The sequence below is a fragment of the Vigna angularis genome, chromosome 5, assembly GCF_016808095.1.
Source record: "Vigna angularis cultivar LongXiaoDou No.4 chromosome 5, ASM1680809v1, whole genome shotgun sequence".
Classification (NCBI taxonomy): domain Eukaryota; kingdom Viridiplantae; phylum Streptophyta; class Magnoliopsida; order Fabales; family Fabaceae; genus Vigna; species Vigna angularis.
This window is the reverse complement of record NC_068974.1, coordinates 40,895,155-40,919,411: the sequence shown is the minus strand read 5'-3', so window position 1 is coordinate 40,919,411 and position 24,257 is coordinate 40,895,155. Positions and strand designations below refer to the sequence as shown.

At 36.9% G+C, this 24,257-nt stretch overlaps 5 protein-coding genes across 6 annotated transcripts; 3 read left to right on the top strand and 2 right to left on the bottom strand.

Moving 5' to 3' along the window:
• The first annotated feature begins 1,465 nt into the window (after positions 1-1,465).
• On the top strand, positions 1,466-6,509 carry LOC108340225 (uncharacterized). The gene is made up of 11 exons (XM_017577443.2): positions 1,466-1,681; positions 1,762-1,800; positions 1,900-1,991; positions 2,103-2,352; positions 2,456-2,575; positions 2,679-2,754; positions 2,941-3,149; positions 3,228-3,336; positions 3,675-3,767; positions 4,797-4,957; positions 5,846-6,509. The coding sequence occupies exons 1-11, from the start codon at positions 1,526-1,528 to the stop codon at positions 6,380-6,382; spliced, it is 1,842 nt and encodes a 613-aa protein (XP_017432932.1). The 5' UTR covers positions 1,466-1,525; the 3' UTR covers positions 6,383-6,509.
• Positions 6,510-6,683: 174 nt separating this feature from the next.
• Positions 6,684-9,986, bottom strand: LOC108340224 (FT-interacting protein 7). Its single transcript, XM_017577442.2, has one exon. The coding sequence runs from the start codon at positions 9,984-9,986 to the stop codon at positions 6,918-6,920; it is 3,069 nt and encodes a 1,022-aa protein (XP_017432931.1). The 3' UTR covers positions 6,684-6,917.
• A 2,968-nt stretch (positions 9,987-12,954) lies between these two features.
• LOC108340411 (uncharacterized) lies at positions 12,955-14,622 on the top strand. The gene is made up of 2 exons (XM_017577778.2): positions 12,955-14,123; positions 14,209-14,622. Exons 1-2 carry the CDS (start codon positions 13,095-13,097, stop codon positions 14,470-14,472), a joined length of 1,293 nt encoding a protein of 430 aa, XP_017433267.1. The 5' UTR covers positions 12,955-13,094; the 3' UTR covers positions 14,473-14,622.
• A 195-nt stretch (positions 14,623-14,817) lies between these two features.
• Positions 14,818-18,181, bottom strand: LOC108340412 (transcription factor bHLH81). 2 transcript variants are annotated; one of them, XM_017577779.2, is made up of 4 exons: positions 17,768-18,181; positions 17,503-17,691; positions 15,409-15,477; positions 14,818-15,244 (listed from the first exon to the last, which is right to left on the bottom strand). In XM_017577779.2, the coding sequence occupies exons 1-4, from the start codon at positions 18,029-18,031 to the stop codon at positions 15,179-15,181; spliced, it is 588 nt and encodes a 195-aa protein (XP_017433268.1). In that variant the 5' UTR covers positions 18,032-18,181; the 3' UTR covers positions 14,818-15,178. The 2 variants fall into 2 exon arrangements, with proteins under 2 accessions (XP_017433268.1, XP_017433269.1); XM_017577780.2 differs by having other exon boundaries at positions 14,818-15,226; positions 17,768-18,172.
• Positions 18,182-18,498: 317 nt separating this feature from the next.
• LOC108340724 (protein NRT1/ PTR FAMILY 5.10) lies at positions 18,499-22,467 on the top strand. The gene is made up of 4 exons (XM_017578266.2): positions 18,499-18,838; positions 18,908-19,125; positions 20,781-21,325; positions 21,449-22,467. Exons 1-4 carry the CDS (start codon positions 18,694-18,696, stop codon positions 22,272-22,274), a joined length of 1,734 nt encoding a protein of 577 aa, XP_017433755.1. The 5' UTR covers positions 18,499-18,693; the 3' UTR covers positions 22,275-22,467.
• Positions 22,468-24,257: the final 1,790 nt, after the last annotated feature.

Here is a 24,257-nt window from a genome sequence, read left to right as displayed (position 1 = left end):
ATTCAACAATCTTTCTCTTTCTCTCTCCACATTAATGGACCATTCACATGGCTCAGATTTAAACTTGTGATATATTGCAAAATTTTATTTACACTTTCCCTTAAATAAGTTTGATTCAATCCTATTTTCACTGTTCAATATATTTGTTTTTCTTCAAATTACTTAATAAATGGTAAAATTTTGTTCTAAACTTCTAGAAAAATGTTTATATATATATGTGTGTTTTTTTTACATTTAATATCTATAATTTTTAACATTATATTATGTTTTAACTTACCGACATGTTTGACTCAAATAACTTGAATAAAGTATTTAATTTATTAGATAAATAATATAAAAATATTATTAAATACTTAAAATATAAAATAAAAGTTATTTGTTAAAGATTTGGAATTTATTTAGTTCTTTCGTCATTATAAAGTTATATAATAATAATAATAATAATATATTATTTACTATTAATATTATTATGTTTATTATTTTGTATTTGCATCTAACTTTTAAGTTTATAAAATGGAAGAGATAGAAGCACTAATATTGAATTTTCCTCTGAATTTTATATTTTGCAATATATCACAAGTTTAAATCTGAACCATATGAATGCTCCATTACTGTGGAGAGAGAAAGAGAAAGATTGTTGAATATAGTGGGGAGGTGTATGGTATTTTTGGAATTAAAGAAAATAGTGGGGAGGTGTAGAGTATTTTTGGAATATAAAAAAAATAATGAGGAGGTGCAGAGTATTTTTGGAATAAAAAAAAATAGTGAGGAAGTGCAGAGTATTTTTGGAATAAAAAAAAATAATGAGGAGGTGCAGAAGCACTAGGGGTGATGGAGGCAGCAACACCCAAAATTATTTTGTGTAAATCACCGAATAATATATTGATTATCTATTTGTGTATGTAATAATTCTTATATCAAAACGATCTAAATGATAAATCTTCAGCCAGTGATTTAGTGATTAAAAACAACTTGTTTTCAACTTTCACGATTTACTTGTGCCATTTTTTGTTACTATTTATAAATAACTTAAAATGTCTCTTTTTCAAATGATTAATAGTGAAAAGTAATGTTTTTAACATAAATTTGTATAGGATGAGCTTATTTATATTTATGAAGGTTTTAAGAAAATTAATATGGGTCAAATTAATATATAATCTGATAATTGTTTTTTTAAACCTTTTTATAGACTTTATAAATTTTGTGAAGCTTTGTAAATATTTTGAAGCAAATTGAAAATTTTAAATTTAAAGATTCTAGGATTTGCTTTATAGCAACGTGAAAGTATAATAAAATATGAATTTACAGTATATATTTTTTAAGTTGGAAATGTAATTAAAAAATTGTAAAAAAGAAAGAGTTTTAATTTAGAGTTTCAAATAAAAATTAGGATGGTTGCATAAATTGAATGAAATTAAAAGTAACATAGGGAGTTTTTGACTTAAATATATAACAAAATGCGTTCGGCAAGCGAGAAGGGTTGTTTTTGTTTAGGGCAGAAGAGAGAGAAGAGAAGGGAGAGGAGATGGAGGACATTGAAGATTTGCTGGCCGGAAGCGGAAGCGCAACTCCACCGGGCTTCCGTTTGCCGTTGGCGGCAGCTGTGGGCGTTGGTGTTGGCGTTGGGAGCAAGCGGAATAAACTCTCTTCTTCGCCTTCTCCTGCAATTCCTGGCACTCAGGTAGGTCTCATCATTCTCCTCACTCTTCCGCTTTCTCTTTATTTTCTCATTCTTTCTTTGTTTCGGTGTTGTTCCCGCAGACTATCTACATAAAGACCTTTGGCTGCTCTCACAACCAGGCAAGTGTTGTGTTTGTTTGTGTTGTGTTGTGCATTGCTGTGTTGCGCATTCTGTGCTATGAGTTGATTAATTTGTGCATAATTGTTTGATTTTGACAGAGTGACAGTGAATATATGGCTGGCCAGCTTTCTGCTTTTGGTTATTCTTTGAGTGACAATCCAGACCAAGCAGATCTCTGGCTCATTAACACGTCAGTTATCCTGTTCCTCCACCCTCAACACTTTTTCTGCTTCATTCATACGCTTTCACATTAACATCAATGCATCATCCTTATATTCACGTTAAGTAATTACTGCTCCAGTTGCACAGTGAAATCCCCCAGTCAATCTGCTATGGATACCATCATAACGAAAGGAAAATCTTCAAATAAACCACTAGTTGTTGCTGGCTGTGTCCCTCAAGGAAGTCGGTATTTGAAAGAACTGGAAGGGATCAGCATAGTTGGAGTCCAGCAAATTGATCGTGTTGTTGAAATTGTAGAAGAGACTTTGAAAGGTCACGAAGTCCGCCTTTTGACCCGTAAGACATTGCCAGCACTCGACCTTCCAAAGGTTTGAATTTCTACCCAATTGTCGTGTGTTAACACTTGTGTTTTATGCTTTGTATAGTTAGTGCATATTAGCTTGATTTTTTCAAATTATACTGCTGCATCAGGTAAGGAAGAACAAGTTTGTTGAGATTCTTCCTATTAATGTTGGTTGTTTAGGTGCCTGCACTTATTGCAAGACAAAGCATGCTCGGGGTCACCTAGGAAGTTATACAATTGATAGCCTTGTAAGTACGCTGACAGTGAGTTATAATATGTGTTTGTGTTCCTTTTATTATTATATTTTGCTTATGTGTGTGTTATGTACGTATTAATTTGGAAGTGCTGCAGGTTGGGCGTGTAAAATCTGTCATTTCTGATGGAGTTAAAGAGATATGGCTTAGCAGTGAGGACACTGGAGCATATGGTAATTTTGATTGTTGGCCAGAGTCCTTCAATATCTTTCACTAGTTTAAGATATTTGCAGCTTTGATCTTAATGAAATTTCATATTATGTTGCATTGACAGCTAATCAATTCAGGTTACTCAAAGTGTTATGAAATTGAGAGTGGGTTTTATATCAATGGTTTCTTGGGGTCATGATGTTTTACAGGTCGTGACATTGGTGTGAATCTTCCAACTTTGTTGAAGGCCTTAGTGGAAGAACTACCAGCTGATGCAAGCACAATGCTACGTATTGGAATGACCAATCCACCTTATATCCTTGAACACTTGAAGGAAATAGCTGAGATTTTGCGGCATCCTTGTGTGTACTCCTTTCTACATGTACCGGTTCAGTCGGGAAGTGATACTGTTTTGACCGTAAGTCATAAAGAGTATTGGTGAGGTTGTATACTATAGTATGCACCATATAATATACTAACTAATCTGATTTATCAGGCAATGAATAGGGAATATACTGTGAGTGAGTTCAGGACTGTTGTAGATACTCTAACTGAGCTTGTGCCAGAGATGCAGATTGCCACTGATATAATATGTGGATTTCCTGGTTAGTGGATGATCTTTGTTATGTTCTGTAACATACTGTTTCCTGATATGCATAGTTCTGTGTGCAATAAACGTACAGTGTAGAATAACTATGGTAATTATGAATAATTTTGTATAAAAATATGTCAAGCTGGAGTCTAAGCTTGAAGTTCTTATCAACTTTAATAATAAATGACATTAAATAGATATTACAATTGGGGTGAGTCATTTGTGAACTGGAAGTGTGAAAAGATACATATGATTGAACTGGTTTTGAATTTATATAGATAGCCGGGAATGAGTTTAAGAAGAAAACTAGTGCATAGATCTTGGTAACACTTATTTCTTGGGCATTTTCAGGTGAAACTGATGAAGATTTTGTGCAGACTGTCGATCTTGTTAAAGATTACAAGTTCCCTCAAGTTCACATTTCACAATTTTATCCTCGACCAGGTTTGTGATCTGTCGAATAAATATTGAATGCAACTTTCATAACTTCATTTTAAGGATGAAATTAAAAATAGGTACCTAGTCTGTAGTACAGTGTAGAAGTTAGGTTATGATGTGCTGGATCCAGACAGTGCTGCGTGCATTTTTTTCCCCTTATTTTTATTGCGTTGTGCTTTTCTGACCCTCCCTTACCCCACCGTGCTTGTGGGAGCCTTCTCCTCCAAACTTCCCTTTTTATGATATTTCCTTTTCTTATGCTAAAATTAATCCTAAATTGTAATGGAATGATTCTCTCGTACAAAAGGTATTCTGGATAATAATAGTCGTAATAGATGCATTAAGCAGAGAAGTTCTCTGTTCTTTTGTATTTCATTTTACCCGTGTTCTAGGTGTTACGGTATGCTACTTACTCAATATAAAGGTCCATGAATGTCTATAAATGTCTTTCTAGATTACTGAGAGGTGCTTGTGTGAGCTATTGTTTTATCAGTAACATCTTTTCTAACTGTTATGAGAAAACAAAGAAGTGTTGTTAATTTGTGTTCATCAATGATGCTTAACTGCTTTTCTTGATAACCAATGAATTTAGCATGATGTTGTTATGCATTTGCACAGATAAATATATTTTCTTTTACTCAAGTAGAATTCGGCAAATTTAGGCAATATGTTGTGTGTGGATATAGGGTTAAAGAAAAAGATGTCGTAGTGGGTTGGGGGCAGGATTGGAACTGTTGAGGAATTTTCATTCACCAGGTTTAAATTTTGGTGTTTAAAAATTTTCATTCAAGTAGAATTCGGCAAATTTAGGCAATATGTTGTGTGTGGATATAGGGTTAAAGAAAAAGATGTCGTAGTGGGTTGGGGGCAGGATTGGAACTGTTGAGGAATTTTCATTCACCAGGTTTAAATTTTGGTGTTTAAAAATTAGACCACCTATATTACCACCAAAGATCTGTTATCATGTCTATACGATGCATATAATTTTCCCCTCCTGGGGCAAGTAATAATAGTCATATTCCTATAAAATGATAGGGACACCTGCTGCAAGGATGAAAAAGGTTCCAAGTAATGTGGTTAAGAGAAGAAGCCGAGAATTGACAAATGTCTTTGAATCATTCACACCATACTCTGGGATGGAAGGCAAAGTGGAAAGAATTTGGATTACTGATATTGCATCTGATGGAATTCACTTGGTAAGGCAGTCAAGTAGATCTTGAATGTTGATTGTTTTTGTTGCTTTTAAATGTATTTCATTTAAGTATGCCATTTGTTGCATTCAATTCATTTGCACTTGTGCCTGTAAGCCTGAAATTTTGATCTCTAGTATCTCAACACTGAATTTTTTTTTACCATGACCTGCTAAAGTTCCAAAGAAAGAAATTTTGGGCTAAGCGAGATGAGGTTTTCCTGATCTGTCTTTCTTTTTCTCATTCCATTTATCAACAACGGAGAGCTATTAACATGTCAACACCCTTTCTGATACTTCTTCTAACATACTTTCTTCTATTGGTTAAAATTTATCAGAAGAATAAAATCATGTTTGGAGCTCAGTAAATAAGTAGAACCTAAAAAATTTGTAATTTCAAATAAATTTAGTCAATCATAAAGAGTATGCTCAAAATAGTGTTAGAGGACGTGTTTTTAATTATTTTTCATCATGATGATTAATGTTGAGCAGCAGGTATTTTTGTTTATAAACTTTAACTGCCTTAGTAATCATGCGGGGGGGTTTCAAATTGCAATACTTTAGACTTTAGTTTGTTTATTTGCAAAAGGGTCTTGCTTTCTTTCCATGTAGTTAAAATCTTTATTACATTAGGGGTGTTGCAAGAGATCTACTCCCATAGCATAAATAAACATAGGTTTTTGGCCTCTTGTACAATCATGAAAGAGAATGGGATGGGACGAAGAAATATCTTGTTTCTTGTTTTATTCCTAATTTTTGTTCTCGCCTGCACGTTGCATACTTGCGAATGATAAAATGCGAATTCCTGTGAAGCACCCCTTCGAACTTGAGACTTTATAATTTGTATTTATTTGTGTTATATATCAACTAATGATTTTATTTGTCAATGTCGAAGGTTGGTCATACGAAAGGATATATACAAGTTCTTGTACTTGCTCCAGACCATATGCTGGGAGCTTCAGCTATGGCTAAGATAACATCTGTGGGAAGATGGTCTGTCTTTGGGGAAGTAATTGAGACAATCGACCATGTAAGTGACAGTAAAGCTCTAAACAAGTTGGTTCCTGATCGGGACTTGCATTCTCTCTGCGTTAACCCAGCCAAGCCTGGTGGATTCTCAGAAGATCCAGAATCTTGTGCATGTGGAAGTGACATCTGTTGTAGTATCGACAAGAGTGACGCTTCAAGAGGCAATGCAGTGCAACAGAACCAAAATAATAGAAATTTAGTTGGATGGATACTAAGGAAGCGGGAGCATCTGCACAAAAAAGTTGAGAGTGAGCTTGCCTCGGGATCTGTTAAAAAGCATGAAAGAAAGATGAAGAAGTGGGACTTCGTTGATAAGGTTCTTTTGGGTGGAATATCTATCAGCATCTTTACTATTATTGCTCTTGTAGCAGCTCTTGCGTTCAGAGTAATTTGGTCCCAGTAAAAGAGCTGTCAAAAGTTTTTTTTATTAATTTTTTCCTGAATCAAACTGTTATTCCCGATTTTGACCTGTACAAACTGTATCAAGTGTTTTCGCATATATCCGCAAATTCTCACACACCCTCAATATCTTAGTTTAGATTTTACGTCAGTTGTATTAATTTGATAAGATTCATAGGAAATCATTTTGGGGCTTGGTATGAGAGAGAACGAACTTGTTTTTAGCTCATCGAGACTGGCCATTATTTTACGTGTTCGAAAGTAATAGAAAGTTCAGCCTTTCGTAATTTAACAAAGCTCTTACGTGCATGAAGAAATATTTATTTGCCGTAGCTGAAACTGATGCTTTGGGATGTACATATATTCTTTCATACAATGAAAGTGTGCTTTTGCTACTGAAATTGGAGGGGGACTATGCACATGTTTGCTCTACCCTCTTTAATTTTCGAACGTGTAATGGTGCAGCTCTGTTTATTCATACATACATCGATTATTTGTCCACAATAATTTGATAAAATGAGAAAAAGCAAAACGTTTCATCATATAAGCGTGTCTGATCTGGAAGGCAATCTCTTGAAGAAATTGATTGGTACTGAAGGCATCTTGCTCCTAAACCGAGGATGACGTAGCATATATAGGCCTACGAGAATTGCCACCACCTGAAAGGGAGTAATGTAAATGAATACGGCCCATATGAGCGAGAAGATGATAAAGATAGATGTTGCCCGCGAGTCTCTCCAATTTAGTATGGCTTGAGCTCTTTCTCCCTGAGTAGCCAGATCTCCAACCACAGTCTGTACTCTACCCGCCACACTCCGCAATCTGTCATACCTCATTCTCACAATATCTGAAGGTTTTGTGGATGGAAAAGTGTCAAATTCCTCGTCCAGTTCATCTGGGTGGGCAGTTTCTGCCTGTGACAACCTGGCATCCATGTGGGGTGGTTGCCTTGGCCTGAACCGGTAATTCCAAATCCCAATTACAAACAAGTAAAGGAAAATGGTGGGCAATATCAGTTCCGGGTAGCAAACCAGTATCAAGAACAGGACGTGAACAAGACAGGTTGTGATTGGGTTTCTCCAGGTGCAGATGTCATCAAACCATTTGCAAACTGCTGTAACTCCTCTGAGGATTGACATTATGCGGTGAAAATTGGCTTTGCTTCTCCTTAGACTCCACATATGGTAATCCACGTCCAGCATGTACTCAACTGTTTCACGCCTAAGGGGTGGCTCAGCTCTGGATAGGCGAGCTGCCACAATCTGCATGGCCTGGTGGCGGAGCCAGTCTATGTGCCTCACAGGTATGGGTTGGACATAATGCATTTTGGGAAGCAAAGGCCTGCCATACTGGGCTACCATATTCACCCAAGCGGTGCATGTGAATCTCACGGCCAAGTGAAGCTCTCCGTTCTTCTTCAGGCCATTGGGTTGGAGGACCAGCAGAGGATAAAAATGAGTATACACCTTATCAGTTTCCAGAGTTGATAATCGGATTCTCACCTTTCCAATTCTCTGATCTTTTGAATCACTGCTCCCATTGATGTGGTGGTTATCAAAAACCCCAATTGTGATGACAGTGCATGGATCATAAACCTCCCACGTATATTGCTCATTCCATCGAGGGGACAGAGTGTCAAGCAGAGTTCTGGTTCGAACCCATTTGTTGCCATACTTGGCCACGCAGTAAGCATCAGTTGTCCTACCTTCCCTGGCCTTCAGGGGCACCAAATTGCGGGCACTCAGTATCCCGAGTTCGAGGATGCCAATGTTTTTCTTCCTCAGATGTTTGGAGGATGGCTGAAGATCGCTGCTGAAATGCGTGGACTCATCCAGCACATGGTACCCGGCCTCCAGACACATTCTTAGGTGAATCTTGCTCGAGAATTTCTCCTTCTTTTTCTCCGTTTCTTCCTCACCGACAGCACTGGGCCTGTGCAAATTGAACCAACGAGAATCAGGGAGCTTGCTGGTCTCGTGTCTGGGTGGAACACTTCTAACTGATATGATCTCCCTTCCCAATATTTCAGCACTAGGACCTACTTTGTCCTCCACAGTCACAATGATGAAATCCTCAAATGGCTCGGCAGCCACAAACATGAGCTCGTCGTTCCAAACTGGGTTGGTGCTTCTCATCTGAGAAGGACGGGTGAATCTCATCTGGTTCCCGAGCTGTACTCTAACAACAGCGTTCGGGGCTCTTCCTTTATCGGAAGGAACAAGATCCTGAGCTTCGATGACTTGAACTCTAAGATAGAAAAGCTTGGGTGAGAAATATACCTTTGAGCGGGTGTTTGCAAGGTTCGAGTGGCTGACGTTGTGAGCGTCGGAGTGCCACGCCTCCGGGAAGGACTCGTCGGCCTGTGTTCCCATCCAAACCGCAAGCATGATTTCGCCATTGTTGTGAATTTTTTGGCCCTTCTTGTCCTCCAATCTGTACCACTGAGGAGCCAAGGGGCTGTCTGGGGGCACCCGAAGAGGAACCTCCGTCAGATCAAACAGAACTCTCCCAACAAAATCATCTTTGCCAATGTCCTTGTCCTTCACAGTCACTTCAAGCAAATTTGATTGCAACCTCTCCTTGGAGAAGGCAAAGATTTGCTTCCAAACAGGGTTCTGATTCTTGTCCAGGTGTTTGGTGAGGCCCTTGTAGTTACCGAGCTTGACTTCCACGTAAGGATCAAGGCTGCCCGTGATATCCATCACGGGGAGATCCCTTGCCTTTACAACATTAACGTACAAGTAATGCATCTGTTCCACCAAGTCGTAGGTGGTTGATATCTTGTCCCCTCCTCTGTACCGCAAGCGAGCCGCCAGAGGAGGACTTGTCTCCACCAGTCCATACTCGGGGTTTTGCTTTGGGATCTGCATCAACATCACGTTCGGTGGTCCAGCCTTTGCGAAGTCAGCCCTCCTCACCGTTTCCGCTGCCGCCTGGGACTGTGACTGGAACTGTGCCTTCGCTGCAGCAGCCGCAGCAGGTATAGAGTGAAAAGTCCTCACTTCCTTTTCTTTCTTTTTCATCTTCTTCTTTTTCTTTTCCTCCCTTTCACTGTTCACGCTTTCCTCCTCCGCCACCATGTTGGGGTTTATTTCTTGCAAGGGAGTGTGCTGATCCTCCTCCGCCGGGGCAGGGGGAGGAGGACGATGCTGTTCAGAAGCAGCAGCAGGATCGCCGCCGGCGTCCTGAGGTTGCGGTGGAGGATGAGAAGGAAGAGGATCATGCAGCGCATAACACTTGAGAGCAATATCGCCCCTGATGTTTGAAAAGAGGCCACGTTTCTCAAGTGGGTAGCGTTCAACACGGGCCTGGGACTCCGACAGAGGGATGGAAGAGCCGGAAAGTCTGACCCTTCCAAGGAAATTGTTGTGGTTCCGATCATTACGATTGTATACAACCACTTCAATTGTCTTGTACGCAAGATCTCTCGGGTTATCGATGTGGAACACCAGCTTCTGGTTCCAATAAGGATTGAGGTCTTTGTGCTTTGTCTCAGTAGTATGCTGCTGCTCATCAAACTTCACCTCCACAAAGGGGTTGGCTGAGCCCTCCCCGTCTTTGGGCATGAGGTCGCTTGCATCCACAACCTCTACCACCAGCATGTTCATGGTGCTGTGATGCTCCAATAATTCAATTATGATATTGAGTGAGGAAATAGGAGTAGGACACCGGGTGTGAGCGGTGATGAGGTGATGAGATATGCATACGCTCTGCTGATTTGGAGTGTGAAGACAGAAAAAATTGTTAGAAAGAGAAATAAATGGGATATGTGTTGGACATGCTATTGCAATTGCTACTGCTATTGCTATTGCTGTTTGGTGTGGTGGCCCCTTCTTTCATGTGCCTTTCTTTGGGGGAGATATTCTACTGGCTCCCTACTTTCTATGTCATCACAGAATATTAACAACATCCTAATCTTTGTTTATTTAACTTACTCCAAAAAAAACATTCACACCTGCGTTTTTTTACTTACTGAGGAGGAGGTGTTAGCTGTTGTGTGGATTTAAATAAATATTAATAATGGGGTGTCGTTGGTTTTGGATTATTAATGAAGGGGGTGGGGTTGAAGATGGGGATAAAGTTTGGGTAGATGATTTTAAAATAATAATGGTGGTGGGCCATAGAGAAGCTACCAAAACATTCAAGCAGTGCAATGTTTAATAAATAATTTGAAAGAAGAAAAAGTAGAAATCTCCCTTTCAAAGGAGTTAAGTCTGCTTTCTTCTAAAGTTGGGCAAAACAATAATGGTGGTTTTGGTTTTGGTGGTGATGGTAAGTAGTATATACTGGAGGCTACGTTTTGCTTTTGCTTTTGCTCTGAGAGATCAAAAGAAGGTTCAAAGTGGGGAGGTTTTGTTTTGGCATATGCATATGCAAATAAATGCAAATGCATGGTACCAAACAACCTTTTCTCTTTTCCACTTACAAACGTGCATGTCAATTTCGCATTCACTTCTTTTCCCCTTTTTCATTTTATTTTATTTGTTTATTCTTCTCCGTCCCTTATTCACCCCTGTAAATGTTATTTTACAATTCATCTCTCTTAAACCTTTTCTGCTTCGGCTTCCTTATATTCATAATATTATATTTTGTTAATATTTTGTTCAACAAGTGAACAATTAATCACTGTATCTAAAATCGTTAAAAGATATTATAAAATATAAACAAATATGTTAAGTATGTTAAGTGATAAAGTTCAATAAAACCTATTTAATTTTATTGACTTAAAATGGTTAAAAAATATTATAAAATATATTTATTGATATAAATATTCATATATATTAATACTGTGTAATTAAATTTTTATACTAGATAGTAATATTCTCTTATATTATATATTTACATAATATAATATATTAGATAAAATGTCACATTAACATTATCATTATTATTTGATTAATTATCATATGATAAATTATTATATTTATGGATATTATTTGATACTATCTTGATATTATTAATTTAATTATAAGAGTCACACAACATATAAATATTATAAAGACACATAGTATTTAATAGAAAATATTAGGAAATATGTACACTATCTCAAATTTACTCTTTTTTACTCAAGATTTAACTATGTTGCTAATTTGAGCATTATAGAGTTTTTTTTAAGTGAATATTCTCTTGTTCTAGCCTTTTAAAGTATATATCAAAATTCTTCAATTCACTCAGATCTTGTCACTTGTTCAAAAGTTCATATCCAATAGCCTCGTATTTTCAAGACTTAAGACTAAAGCCAGTTTAAATACTTTTTTTCTCTTTCACCTCTAAGACGTTTTCTAAAAACAAAACTGTAACGGAGTTCTAGCTTTCCAAGTAAACAATACCTCATATTCACGATTATTTTTCTAATTTTTTTGAAAAAATATCACATAATCATTTAGAATAACGTTTCTCCTTTCTTCTATGAATCTCAACAAAGATATTGACTCATAAAATATAAGTTCTTAAGGATCTTGAGTTTGTCATTGCAAAAGTTTAAACTTGCTTTTTGTAAAAATTTAAACTTGCTTCATCAAAAGCAATTGTATGAATTAAATTGAAATTATCAATAATTTTTCTTCTGACAAAATTTTTAATTTTATTTTTCTCCCAAACTCAATATCCTAAAAGAAGTGGTAATTTCTGTCTCAAAAATTATCTTTAATTTGGAATCATAAAATTCATAACTCCTAAATATTTTAGAATAATCAATAAAATAGTTATTCAATTGTTTGAGAGTCCAATTTATATTTATTTCAATTACAATACATAAAAGTCGTTTTAAAAGAAATTGAAACATTTGAAATAATTTATTTTTATTTAACTATTTTATTTATTCATTTGCACGATTTTAATGTTTCTGAATTTTAAAAGAAGTTGTGTCATTCTTAGAAGACTTCAGAAGGAAATAATTCTGTCCTTCTAAGACTTTGATTTAGTAATAGTTAATTAGATTAATTATAATAAAAATCGCGTTTGAGTAATACAACTTCTATATTAACCATTGAGTCGTTTTCTTCCACGATTTCATAAAACTCGTTAAACAACTTCATACCTCGTTGATACGACATAACCCTCTTCATAATTTTTTTTAAAATAACCCAAATAAGTAATTTCCTACATTGGTTAAAAAAACCCGTGATATTACGTTGTTGTAATTATGTGTAATGTATGTAGTGATTAAGCGAATCTAAAAAGGCGGTGTATAATAGCTAAGATGTATTTACAGGTCAAATTCAGAAGAGAAGCGGTGCATCATTATGATATCAATATCCTCTCTTTCACTTTCATTTGCTGTATTGCGTGATTAAAATGTTGTCTTATAAGATAAATCCAGAGCGACATAGCTTTCAAAGCAGTCAAAAATCACTGACACCGAAGACAAAGTACTATCAACTCAATGCAATCCACAACTTTTCATGTCCCTCTCTCATTCCTTATATTCTCAAATGTATATGCCGTTTAAATTTTGTGTATCAGTCATGCTGTAAAAGTTAACTTATAGTTATCCCTTGCATGGATTGAAGTGCAGGTGATGTGTTTGTTAAATATCCGATGAGAACAGAATGGAATAGAATGGAAAAGAGAAAGTGTAGAGGGGTGGAAGCAAACAAGGTCCTTATACGGCGACACGAAGGAGGGGTAGATGGACAAGTGGCAAAGGGGTATGACAGGTGGCAGCACCTGATTATGTTTCAGCATGCAACGTGGGTTTAACCCCTCCGAGTCCAATGCCACTTAAAACGGAACAACCAATCCCAAAACACACCAACCAACAACTTCCGACAACAATAATGTTGAATGTTTTCGCAGTGAGTCTGGTAATCACTTCACTGGCCGCATCGGCCATACTGTCTCCCGCTCCAGCCACGCACCAGAAGCAGGGAGCCAACACCATTGTCAGAGAAGGCCATAGAGTTGTGGTTGTTGAATACGACCAAGATGGCCATCACAACACCAAAATCTCAATCTCCCCAGAGCAACCCACACATCACCACCAAGTTTTCGACAACGCCAAAGACGGGATCCGAGAGGCTGCCTCCGTTCTCCCTAACGTCGGTCAAGGCATTTCACAACCGGAAGATGCGGCTTTTCTGCATGCCCCTAAGGAGCTCGTTTGCGATGCCTACGGAAGATGCAAGCAAAGAATCGCGGATGCCATGGAGAAGACCAAGGATAAGGCTCAAGAGGCCCTCCAGAAGAAGAAGGAGAAGGTTGCCGCCAACAAGGAGGCGGCGCGGCGAGTGGGTGATAGTGTTGCCGATGCACTTGGAAAAACAAAGGAAAGCGTGCATGATAAAGCCCGTGATGTGCACGAATACGCGCAGGACACTGTAGAAACAGCGAAGGAGCATGTGGCTCATAACATCTCAGAGGCCAGGGATTCTTTGCGCCGCCTCAAACACGCATTAAAAAGCAGTTTTGGATCGTTGGAGAGCCTTAATTCGGTGATGGGGGTGGCCAACTTGCTGGGGTTTGCCACTGCTTATGGGATGTGTGTGTGGGTTACGTTTATCTCCAGCTACGTGCAGTCGAGGGCCATGGCGAGGCACCAGTTCGCAGTGGTGCAGAGCAAAATCTACCCTGTTTATTTCAGGGCCATGGCTTATAGCGTTGGGGTGGCTCTAGTTGGTCATGTCTTCGGTAATACAAACACTCTGCTCTCCAACAAATCTCACGCATTGCAAGCATATAACCTTCTCGCCTCTCTGGCCACTCTTTTCTTCAATTCTCTTTACTTGGAGCCTCGGGCCACCAAGGTACGCTTCGCATTTCTTATCCATTCTTTTATCTTCACATCCTTCCAAGTTTTGATTCACTTTTTTTTCTCTCCTTATCGTTCAGCTGATGTTCGAAAGGATAAAAATAGAAAAGGAAGAAGGAAGAGGCAGAGTAGATATAAGTGGTGAGCGTGGCAGAACAGAGCATCAACGCACAGGTGAGCCTTCCAGCAGCGCAGATCAGGATGCAGTGAGATCAAGAATAATCAAGCTCAACGACAAGCTCAAGAAATTGAATTCCTATTCCTCTCTCCTAAACATCCTCAATCTCATGTCTCTCACATGGCATCTCGTTTATTTGGCTCAACGGCTTCACACCCCTTGCTAAGCCATGCAAATTACCTTTTGTAGTAATCCTTTTTCTTCTTTTTATCATGTGTTCATATTTGCAAATACTCCCGTCTGTGTGTTTCAGGTTTATGAATACACTGTTTAGGGCTTAACACTCCTTGCAATGAAGTATATTTAATTTGTCTCACCAAGTATGTGCATAAGATCGTCTATTATTGCATAAAAATGATTATCTCCATTTAGGCGTTTCAGTATTTCCTTTTTTTAAAGTCAAAATTAGCGATGATAACTAATTTCGTCAGTGTTACCAAATTATTAACTCATTGGACAGTTCAATAAAATATTTTTACAATACAAGAAACATTTACACTGCCATCCGATAAAATTCCTGACCGACATAATTCTTTAGATAATGACAATCTTTCAAGAGTTAAACATTATTTAACTGACGGTGCATCTTAAATACATCAGACCATTTTCTTCACAAGTAGCCAAGGATTCACAAGCTTGTCGGACAGTTTCTATATTTTAAATAAACTACCTATGCCATCCCCAACATGTCTGTATGCATCTTTTAATTTATCCAGCGATATTAAAAAAATATAATTAGCATCCCTTTATGGTATCCAGAGAGTTTAAAATTTATATAATTAGCATCCGGAGTGTCTGCTTGATCACCAAAAAATCTGATAATTCATAAAATAAATCTTCAGCGGCCAACCACTGCATGTACTGTCGGCATTTTATTCTTGAACCATACATCTGCACCTCCGTTGGTGCTCTGTCAGTTCCTGCAGTGTTTCAAGAGTCTCAGTTCATGAAAGTTAGTTAGTCGAAACCTCAGGGGCAAGGAGAGATTATCATCAACATACTGAGTGAAAGCTCCAGAGCGAAATTAAAGTTACAAACTTTTACAAGCTTAGCTTATTTGTTAAAGTTACAAGCTTATATGCAGCCACACAAAGAAGAGTACCTCAATTTGCTTTTGTAGAAGCTTGACATATGCTACCGCCTCATCCAACATATCTGCAGTGTTTGTTTGCTACAACAAAAGCAAACGCCACATTAAACACAGCTACGAACTGATTTACCACCCAAAGAAACATTAAAATGAAAGTAAACTCGAACTCCAATATTTACATTTAACACTATATAATTGGATCTTTCCGAACATGTTTGAATACTTATTCTTCTGAAGGATTGTTAAGTATCTGTTGCGCTACTTTTGTACTACCCAATGGATGAAGGGTTGAGTTGAGAAAGATAAATAAATAATGAAAGAAAAAACAACTAAACCAGGTATAAAAATATATTTTTTTTTACAAGAATTAAGGTCGTGATAGGAAGAAAGAGATAACGTGGGGTAGAACGAGTACATACCAAAAACGTCAAAGAAACAGAGAGAAAAGAGCTACAAGAAAAGAAATCAAACAGCTTAACAAGCAGCCTAGTCACTTTACAGAATAATAAAAAAAAAATCCCGTAAACCTTTGGCTTTAACCAATGATGTTACAAACAGGAATCCATCCAGCAAGAGAATAACAGCTGGAAATGATGTGAAGAAATTCCGGTATTATGCCCAGACGAGGGCACCAATAGTTGACAAAATAAGCAGTGCTCCTTAAAGCTTGTTTGTTATTTCCTCCAAAAACCTCTGTATAATAGCGTGTAGAGTGAACAGGTTCTAAGGTAGCAGGCCAACCCTAAAGTTCCCACAGAAAGTATGCGGTGCTTACTCCAAATAGCCATGCTACTTGACAATAATACCGGAAAACACATTACATCAGGGGACCAGGGAGTATGCTGTTTTCATGACCATAACATATCCTTAGTTTTGAATCCAATCGAGTGCCCTAGTCCAAACACGGATCTTAACCTTAGAGGAAAACTTCACTCTCAAAAAAGTGATGGAGAAAACTAAATGCAGGAGTGAAGTATTATGAATCAGACACTGCATAATATATATTGAGGTATATGAACCGGATTATTCCAAGAGCCAGTTATTTTATTGGTTTCTGGGATAAAAGAAACGAATGAAATAAGGGTATCATGACGAACTGAGCCCCTCTATCATTATGCTTTCTGCGAAAATCGAAGTTTTGTAATACAGTTAACAAACGAAAAAGCCAACCATGGAAGGGAAGAGAGATACGGAGCACAATGAAGTAGAAAGACAACAAAGTCAAGGGTAAATATGCGGTAGAGAAAACTCTTCCCGACATAGGTCCTCACTAAAACAAAATAAGAGACACTATATCTGTATACGAGGGCTGAATGAGGATAAACTTAAGTGTTCAGGAGTTACTTAACTGAATCCAAGTGTCTAGAAGAACTTGGGAGAACTAATGAGAAATGCATAGCAGAAGCTAACATCTGAGAACTGAGGCTAAGTTGGTTTAATCAGATGTTAAGGAATTTTGTGTCCGTTAGCCTTTTCGTAACAAATGATATCACAGCCATGCAACGAACCCAATGTCTGATGGTCAGCCTTTGAAGGAGGGACTTTTGTTAAGGAATTTATCTAATATCAATTCCAAAAACTACATTAACTTTAAGGGTTTTGTTATTGAGTGCCCACGGCCGTTAAGGAGCAGCAATTAAACTCTGTTACATACTTACAATTATGAAATGGTCTGAGTTATTGACACAATAATTAGGTTCATTTTCATAATAGTTTTTACTTTTGTTTCCTTAACTGGTTATTCAGAAAAAAATTGCTTAGTGAATTCCTAGTCTTTAAAAGGAAAATAGTTGCTAAGCGGATATGGTGCTTTTCTTCAGAGTTTAGATACTATTTCTGCATAACAGAAATTCAGGGCAGGTTTGGTTAAGATCACAATCCAGTGATCATTACAGATCATGCTAGTCCCTTGAAGTTTATTTCTGACGTGCTTGTTTTGCACAATCAACCGGTTCCTTTTAATTTGGATTCCAGCAGTCATATATATCATTATTTTGGAGGATGCTTGGGTTTTCTTCCTATAAGCTGTGTGAATGGTGAAATACATGCAGCAGATAAGGGGTTTAAAAATGAAATAATGATGTTAAGATAAGACGGAAATAGAACCTTATCCATGTTTGGCACAAGTTCTTGAAGCTTTCTGATGCGGTCACTGATACGAGTCCTGCGAACCCTTTCGGCAATACTCCTGGGATGCGTAGCACAGCCGCGCTTTGCCCGAACTCTACAGGGTACCGAGTCCTCAAACGTGAACATGTTGTCCACTTTGAGGTGGGGGGCAGAAGCATAAAGTTCCTGAACACACATATGCATCGTTAAGAGGAGCTGATGAGGCACAGAAGGAATAATAGAAGGGAGAAGATGAAAGCACCTTGGGTGCGATTGAATTGGGGATGGACATGGACATGGTGGTGGGAGGGTAATCCTGTGTGTCATAGCGTTGGGAAGGAGAGGGAGCTGCGATTGTAGAAAGCAGCTGGGTAAAGGTCAAGGGCTCTTCTTCAGCTTGTTGGATTTCTTCTTGTTCCTCCTCTTCTTCTTCTTGTTCTTCCTCCTCTTTCAAAAGAACTGATTCTAACCAGGAGGCCGGAATAGAGCGGAAGCTGGGCAGTCTGGCGGCGGATTTGGGTTGCATGGCCCTCTCCTCTGCAGGTTTACCTTGATCCTTGGTGGTTGATTGTTATAGAGGATAGAGTGATTGTGTTGTGTGCCCTGTGGTGGAGCAGAGCATAGCAGAACACAGCCTCTGTTCTCTCCAAGTGGACTAGTGGACTAGTGGATTGGACCTCACCTTCCATCTCTCTCATCCAATCCACTTCATCAGCAAACTTCTGCAATGTCAGGGACCCACCCTTCACCTTCACCCTCTCTCACAGGTGATATTCTATTTTAACCCTAATGTGAAAATAATATTAATTTTCTACTTTTGTTATATCCACTGCCCCCACAAGATAACTTCGTTGATTCAGGTTTGTTCTCAAACAGATAGATGTGTACTTCAGTTGCCATACCAAACAAAAATTGAACTTTGCCCTTGCATTTCTATTTATTGTTTTAATCAATTATGAAAAGAAGACAAATATATATTTTTTAATCAATTATTTGTCTTTCAATATTTTTTTTTTGTCTTTGTTATCGGAATGATTAGGTATTTTAGACTAAAATGAATTAGATTATTTTTATTGAGAAATGAATTGAGGGTGATAAATTGGAAGAGGTGTAGAAGAGAGAGAGTAGTATTTATTAGGAAGAGGGGAGAAGAAAAGGGTGAGAAAGTAAGGTTAAGAGATTAGTAGGATGGGGAATGAGTTGGAAGAAGCAGTAGTGGTAGCAGAAGAGGAGGAGGAGAGGGACGATGTGGTGGTTGGTGCGGTTGACTACAGAGGTGGATGCGCCATAAGATCCAAATCTGGGTCATGGAGATCCGCTTGGTTTATCATAGGTAAGGTAAGGCAGTGATTGATTAAAGTTGAATTAAGAAGGAGTGTAACATGTGTGAAAATGAAATCAGGCGTGGAAGTGGCGGAGAGGATTGCGTATTACGGGATTCAGGGGAACATGATATCGTATCTCACGGGGCCTCTTCATCAGAGCACCGCCGCCGCCGCAGAGAACGTCAACGTTTGGTCGGGAACTGCTTCCTTGCTTCCTCTCGCCGGGGCTTTCCTTGCAGATTCTCGTCTCGGCCGCTACCGGACCATCTTACTCGCTTCCCTCGTCTACATTCTGGTCACTCACTCACTCACTCCTGTTCATTTTTTTATTTTTTATTTAATAATAAGATGTGTTCAAACAAATTATTACAAAACCACCCACTAAACCCTATTATTTTTCTACCTTTCAATTCGCCATTTGTTCATATTCACAAACCCCACTTCTTAACAGTTAGTTGATAGTAATGATTCTTCCCAATATATTTGGTTTTATTTTATTTAAATCATTTCTGACTGGGCTCGGAGCTCATCAGTCAGTCAGCCCAAATGACTCTAATTAGGCTCTGTTGACACCTGTACTTAACTTCTTGAATTCGAATTTTATCATCATATGCTAGGATATATGCTGTTTCTTATTTGAATCTCATTTTATTTAAAATTAACTGTCATGCTTAATAAATTTCAGTAATTTATATTCATTACTAAATTTAACAGTTAAAATAAAAAACAAGTGAATATCTAAATTAATAGAATAACAAGTTAATTAGTTTTATTGTAATCATGTAATAAATAAATCATTAAAATAATGAGCAATGATCTAAATAATTTTTCCCTCTAAGTACTCATCCATAACATAAATAGGAAAAAAAATATCTTAATCCTTAAAAGTTATATTATCTTATCATTAAAATATAAGTGAAAGTAATGAAATGATTGTAATGTATTTATCATTGACAGTAACATCTTAGGTGTACAACGATCGGAACTTTGACTATCTTGAGCATACAGTTTCATGCTCATCAATTCCAAATGTTATTCATTATACAGACGGTCAACTTTTTCTTATGAGTTAGGACTATTTAACAGGCTTTATTAATTGTAATAATTGCTAAGTATTAGTTAGTGAATATAATTAGAGTTTTCAATTATCATACAAATAAATATATGAATATTTTTAAAATACTTTTATTTTTATTGCATATTTTATACTCTTATTTATTTGTTTTGAATTTCAAGATAACATTTAACTTTACTTTTTAGTGTTAAAATCTATATAAAATTCATTCAACTTTACGATTTAACACAAGGAATGCTTTCAAACCAATAAGCTGGATAAAACCTGCATATTTGAATATTCTTAAATGTGGTTTTAATATTCTCTTAAATAGATTTGAGAGTGTAACATGGTCTTCAGAACAGATATAGCCCAGTCCCTCGTTAGATTCCCATCTCATAAATTAATAAGAATATGTTGTGGTAGATTTAAATTCAATGGTGTTTTGGTAACAAGACCATAAAAAGAAAAAAACTGTTCTTATTACCATCTAGCTGCTTGGACTGGGGTAGCTTCTACTTCACTTCTGTGTTTGAACAGGAACTTCAATTAATTTAAGGAGCCAAATCATTGAAATTTATTTCTCCCCTGAACGACTCAATTAAAGAAAAGATTATGCATTCTTTATTATTTATGCATTTTATATAAATTATTTTAAATAATAGGTTATAGTTTGATATGGTGATTGATTATACTCATTTCCAGTATGTTTCTGTTTTTCTCAGCTAGCTTGAAATGCTAGTCAATGGAAAATTAAATAAAAGTTCGATACGATGATTTAAATTGACACAATTAGATTTGTGAACGAAAAGAAGAAAAAAAGAGGGGATTTTCATTGTGAAACATGTGTTCTTACATTGTTTTGATGTTAATCCATGGCTTTATATAAATTACAGGGTCTTGGACTGTTAACACTATCAGCTTTGCTTCCTTCTCTCTCCAACTCTGAGTGTCAAGTCGACAATGAATTGAAATCATGCTCTCCTCGCTGGCAAATAATTTTGTTTTTCATCTCTCTTTATTTGATCGCCATTGGGCAAGGTGGACATAAGCCCTGTGTGCAGGCTTTTGGAGCAGATCAATTTGATGAACAACATCCAAAGGAGCACAAAGATAGAAGCACGTTCTTTAATTGGTGGTATTTCACTATGTGTGCTGGATGCTTGGCAACTCTTTCGATCTTGAACTATATTCAGGACAACCTTAGTTGGGTTCTTGGATTTGGAATTCCTTGCGCTGTCATGATTGTTGCATTAATTGTTTTCTTGTTAGGAACAATGACATACAGGTTTACCATTCAGCAGCGAGACAAAAGGCCCTTTCGCAGAATTGGCCGTGTATTTGTCGCTGCTATAAGAAATCGGCGAACCACCCATTCAACCACAGCTATCAAAGCAGAACGTGATGGAATGCTTCCTCATCAAAGTTCTGAACAGTTCGAGTGAGAATCACATGCTAATTTCTGATTGTTTAGGAGTCTTTTTGTTTTGGCATTCTTAATCCCATTTGAGTTTTGTTTTTACGCTCTGTGCAAGTTCCTTTACAGTGTTTTACACATTGACAGGTTCCTTAACAAAGCGTTATTAGAGTTAAAGGATGAGGATTCCATAGAAGAGGAGAGTTGTAGCCCAAGTGAAGTGGAAGAAGCTAAAGCAGTACTAAGGTTGGTTCCCATTTGGTCTACAACGCTGATTTATGCTGTGGTCTTTGCTCAAGTTCCAACGTTCTTTACTAAGCAAGGGGTTACTTTGGAGAGAACACTATTACCCGGTTTTGATATACCCCCTGCATCTCTTCAAACACTTACGACTGCGGCCATCGTTCTCTTCAGTCCCATCTATGACCGCTTATTTGTGCCAGCGGCGAGAGCTATCACTGGCAAACCCTCAGGCATAACAATGCTGCAAAGAATTGGGACTGGCATTTTTTTATCAGTGATCACTGTAGTATTTGCAGCCCTTGTTGAGACCAAGAGATTGAAAACGGCTCAGGAGTCTGGTGTTGTTGATGAACCTAATGCAACTGTTCCGATGAGTATATGGTGGTTAATTCCCCAATATATGTTCTTCGGAATCTCTGAAGTTTTTACCATGGTTGGTCTGCAGGAGTTTTTCTATGACCAGGTCCCAAATGAACTAAGAAGCATGGGTCTTGCTTTGTACTTGAGCATATTTGGTGTTGGGAGCTTTATAAGCGGCTTTCTGATTTCTGTGATAGAGAAAGTGACAGGTAAAGACGGAGAAGACAGTTGGTTTGCTAATAATCTGAACAAGGCGCATCTTAATTACTTTTACTGGCTACTTGCTGCTCTCAGTGTCATGGGATTGGCCCTCTTCACCTGCTTTGCTAAATCTTATATTTACAATAACAAAGGTATCAGGCGACAATAGTCAACTCTTCTATCATGTTCATGGAGTGAAAAAAAAAAAACTATATGGGGTGAAAATTATATCTTGATTGTACATATAAACCCTCTAATTGATTGTACCTGTTGCTGTATTTGGACTCCTAAATTGGAGAATCAACTTCAAAATATACAGGATTGATTTAAAAAAAATATACATCATTTTCACTGTTACAAAAGGGAGAGTTGAAGTTAAGTTTAGAGAAAAGTACCTTCTCATGGGTAACTAGCTAAGTCTCAGGGTAGTATCTAATAATTATTGTTCTATTTATACCTTCTTAAGGTATTTTGTTTTCCAAGGACAGTGTTTTGCGGTTCAGTCTAAGTCATTTCCTCTCTTATTGTTCTTTTGTGGATTTTTTATTATGTTGGGGTATTTTCTTAGGAGTAGGAAGTACCTTAGTATTTTTTGTCATACTAAAGGGTCATTGTTAGTTATAACTTAACCTAAATCATTGTTTTAGGCTCTTAGTGTTAATAATTTAACATCTATGTATCTATTTGTGACAATAGTTAAACAAATTTTCTCATTTTTTTCAAATCGTGTTTTTCATGCATGCACTAAAGCATATTGAGGTTGACCCATTTTGTTTGACATCAGTTGAAAACATTACTAATGTTCATGTACTCACTAACCTATGGCTAGCATGTACTTCTACAAAGGCCTTCAAGAAGTAACAATTTCAATTCCTTGTTCACAAGTTGGGCATCGATAATCTTCATATTCCTACTCGACAAGGAGAATCATTACAACTTCGAAATATTCCTATATTATAGTCTGGAATTACAAATTTAATCTAATTTAATTCCTACACTGTCTTTTCTATACATTTACCATGTCTTTTAGAAGCTAAATTTTAAGGAAGAGAATATATTGTATACAATTCTTGGAATATCAACAAAGTTGATTGCAAACTTATCTTTTACTTTTATTTTGTCTTTTTAAGTTATGGGGATTATTACATTAGTGAAAAATGTGTATTCAAAATTTAGTATCAATTAGAGATAAAAATTAATTTAAATTATATATAAATAAATACAAACTTTACCTTACCTATTAATTTTTTAGTAGATTTAAAATTTATACCAAATATATTAAAATATTACGTTTAAATTGGGTTCCGATGACTGGTATGAATAATGGGTTGTGTTGGATGATGGGTTGCGTGTTAAGAAATGGGTTTTATGTGTAAGAAGAGATGATAAGATTAAAATTGTGATATTAATTGATTGCGAGGGTTAAACTAAAAAAATGAAAGTGATTTGATGGGAAAGGAAAAGTCAGAATAGTGAACGAAGGTGAGAAAAGCAACAAATACATTTCGTACTAAAAAAACAAGAGAAGAAAGTTGAAAACGAGAGAGAGAGAGATTGTATTTTAATACATTAATAATCATTAGAGGATGGCTAGTTTCAGAGGTATTCATTAAAAAATATTAATGGGTTTTTGCTTAGCATAAGCACGTAGAATTTGGTGTTTGGCACGTAACCACTCACCACTCTCTTTCTATCATTCTTTTGCTTTTTTCTCACAATAATTCTTCATTTTCCTTCTCTCGCTCAATCACAGCCTGTGTCCACGATTTCGTCTTTCTTCTCATTCCCTTCTTTATTAAATATCACAATTCAATCTTTCTATTTTAACTTTAACATGATAACAAAATTCTATTAAATATATATTGCGAATATTTTACCAGTATAAATTTAAATAGCCGCTCTTGTGTTGTAATAATTCTGAATATATATTATGCACAGCTGTTTTAAACATTAATTGCACTGGCATAGAGTTTATAAATAAAATAAAAGATATGAAAAATCAAATTGAATCCTTCATTACAAACTTTATTTTTGTTTATTGGAATGTAATGGTGGATAAGCTTTATTTTTGCACTGGCATAGACTTTTCAATAAAGATACTGAGTGAGTAAACTATTATATTTGCGTCTACCAAAAAAGAATAATGTATTTG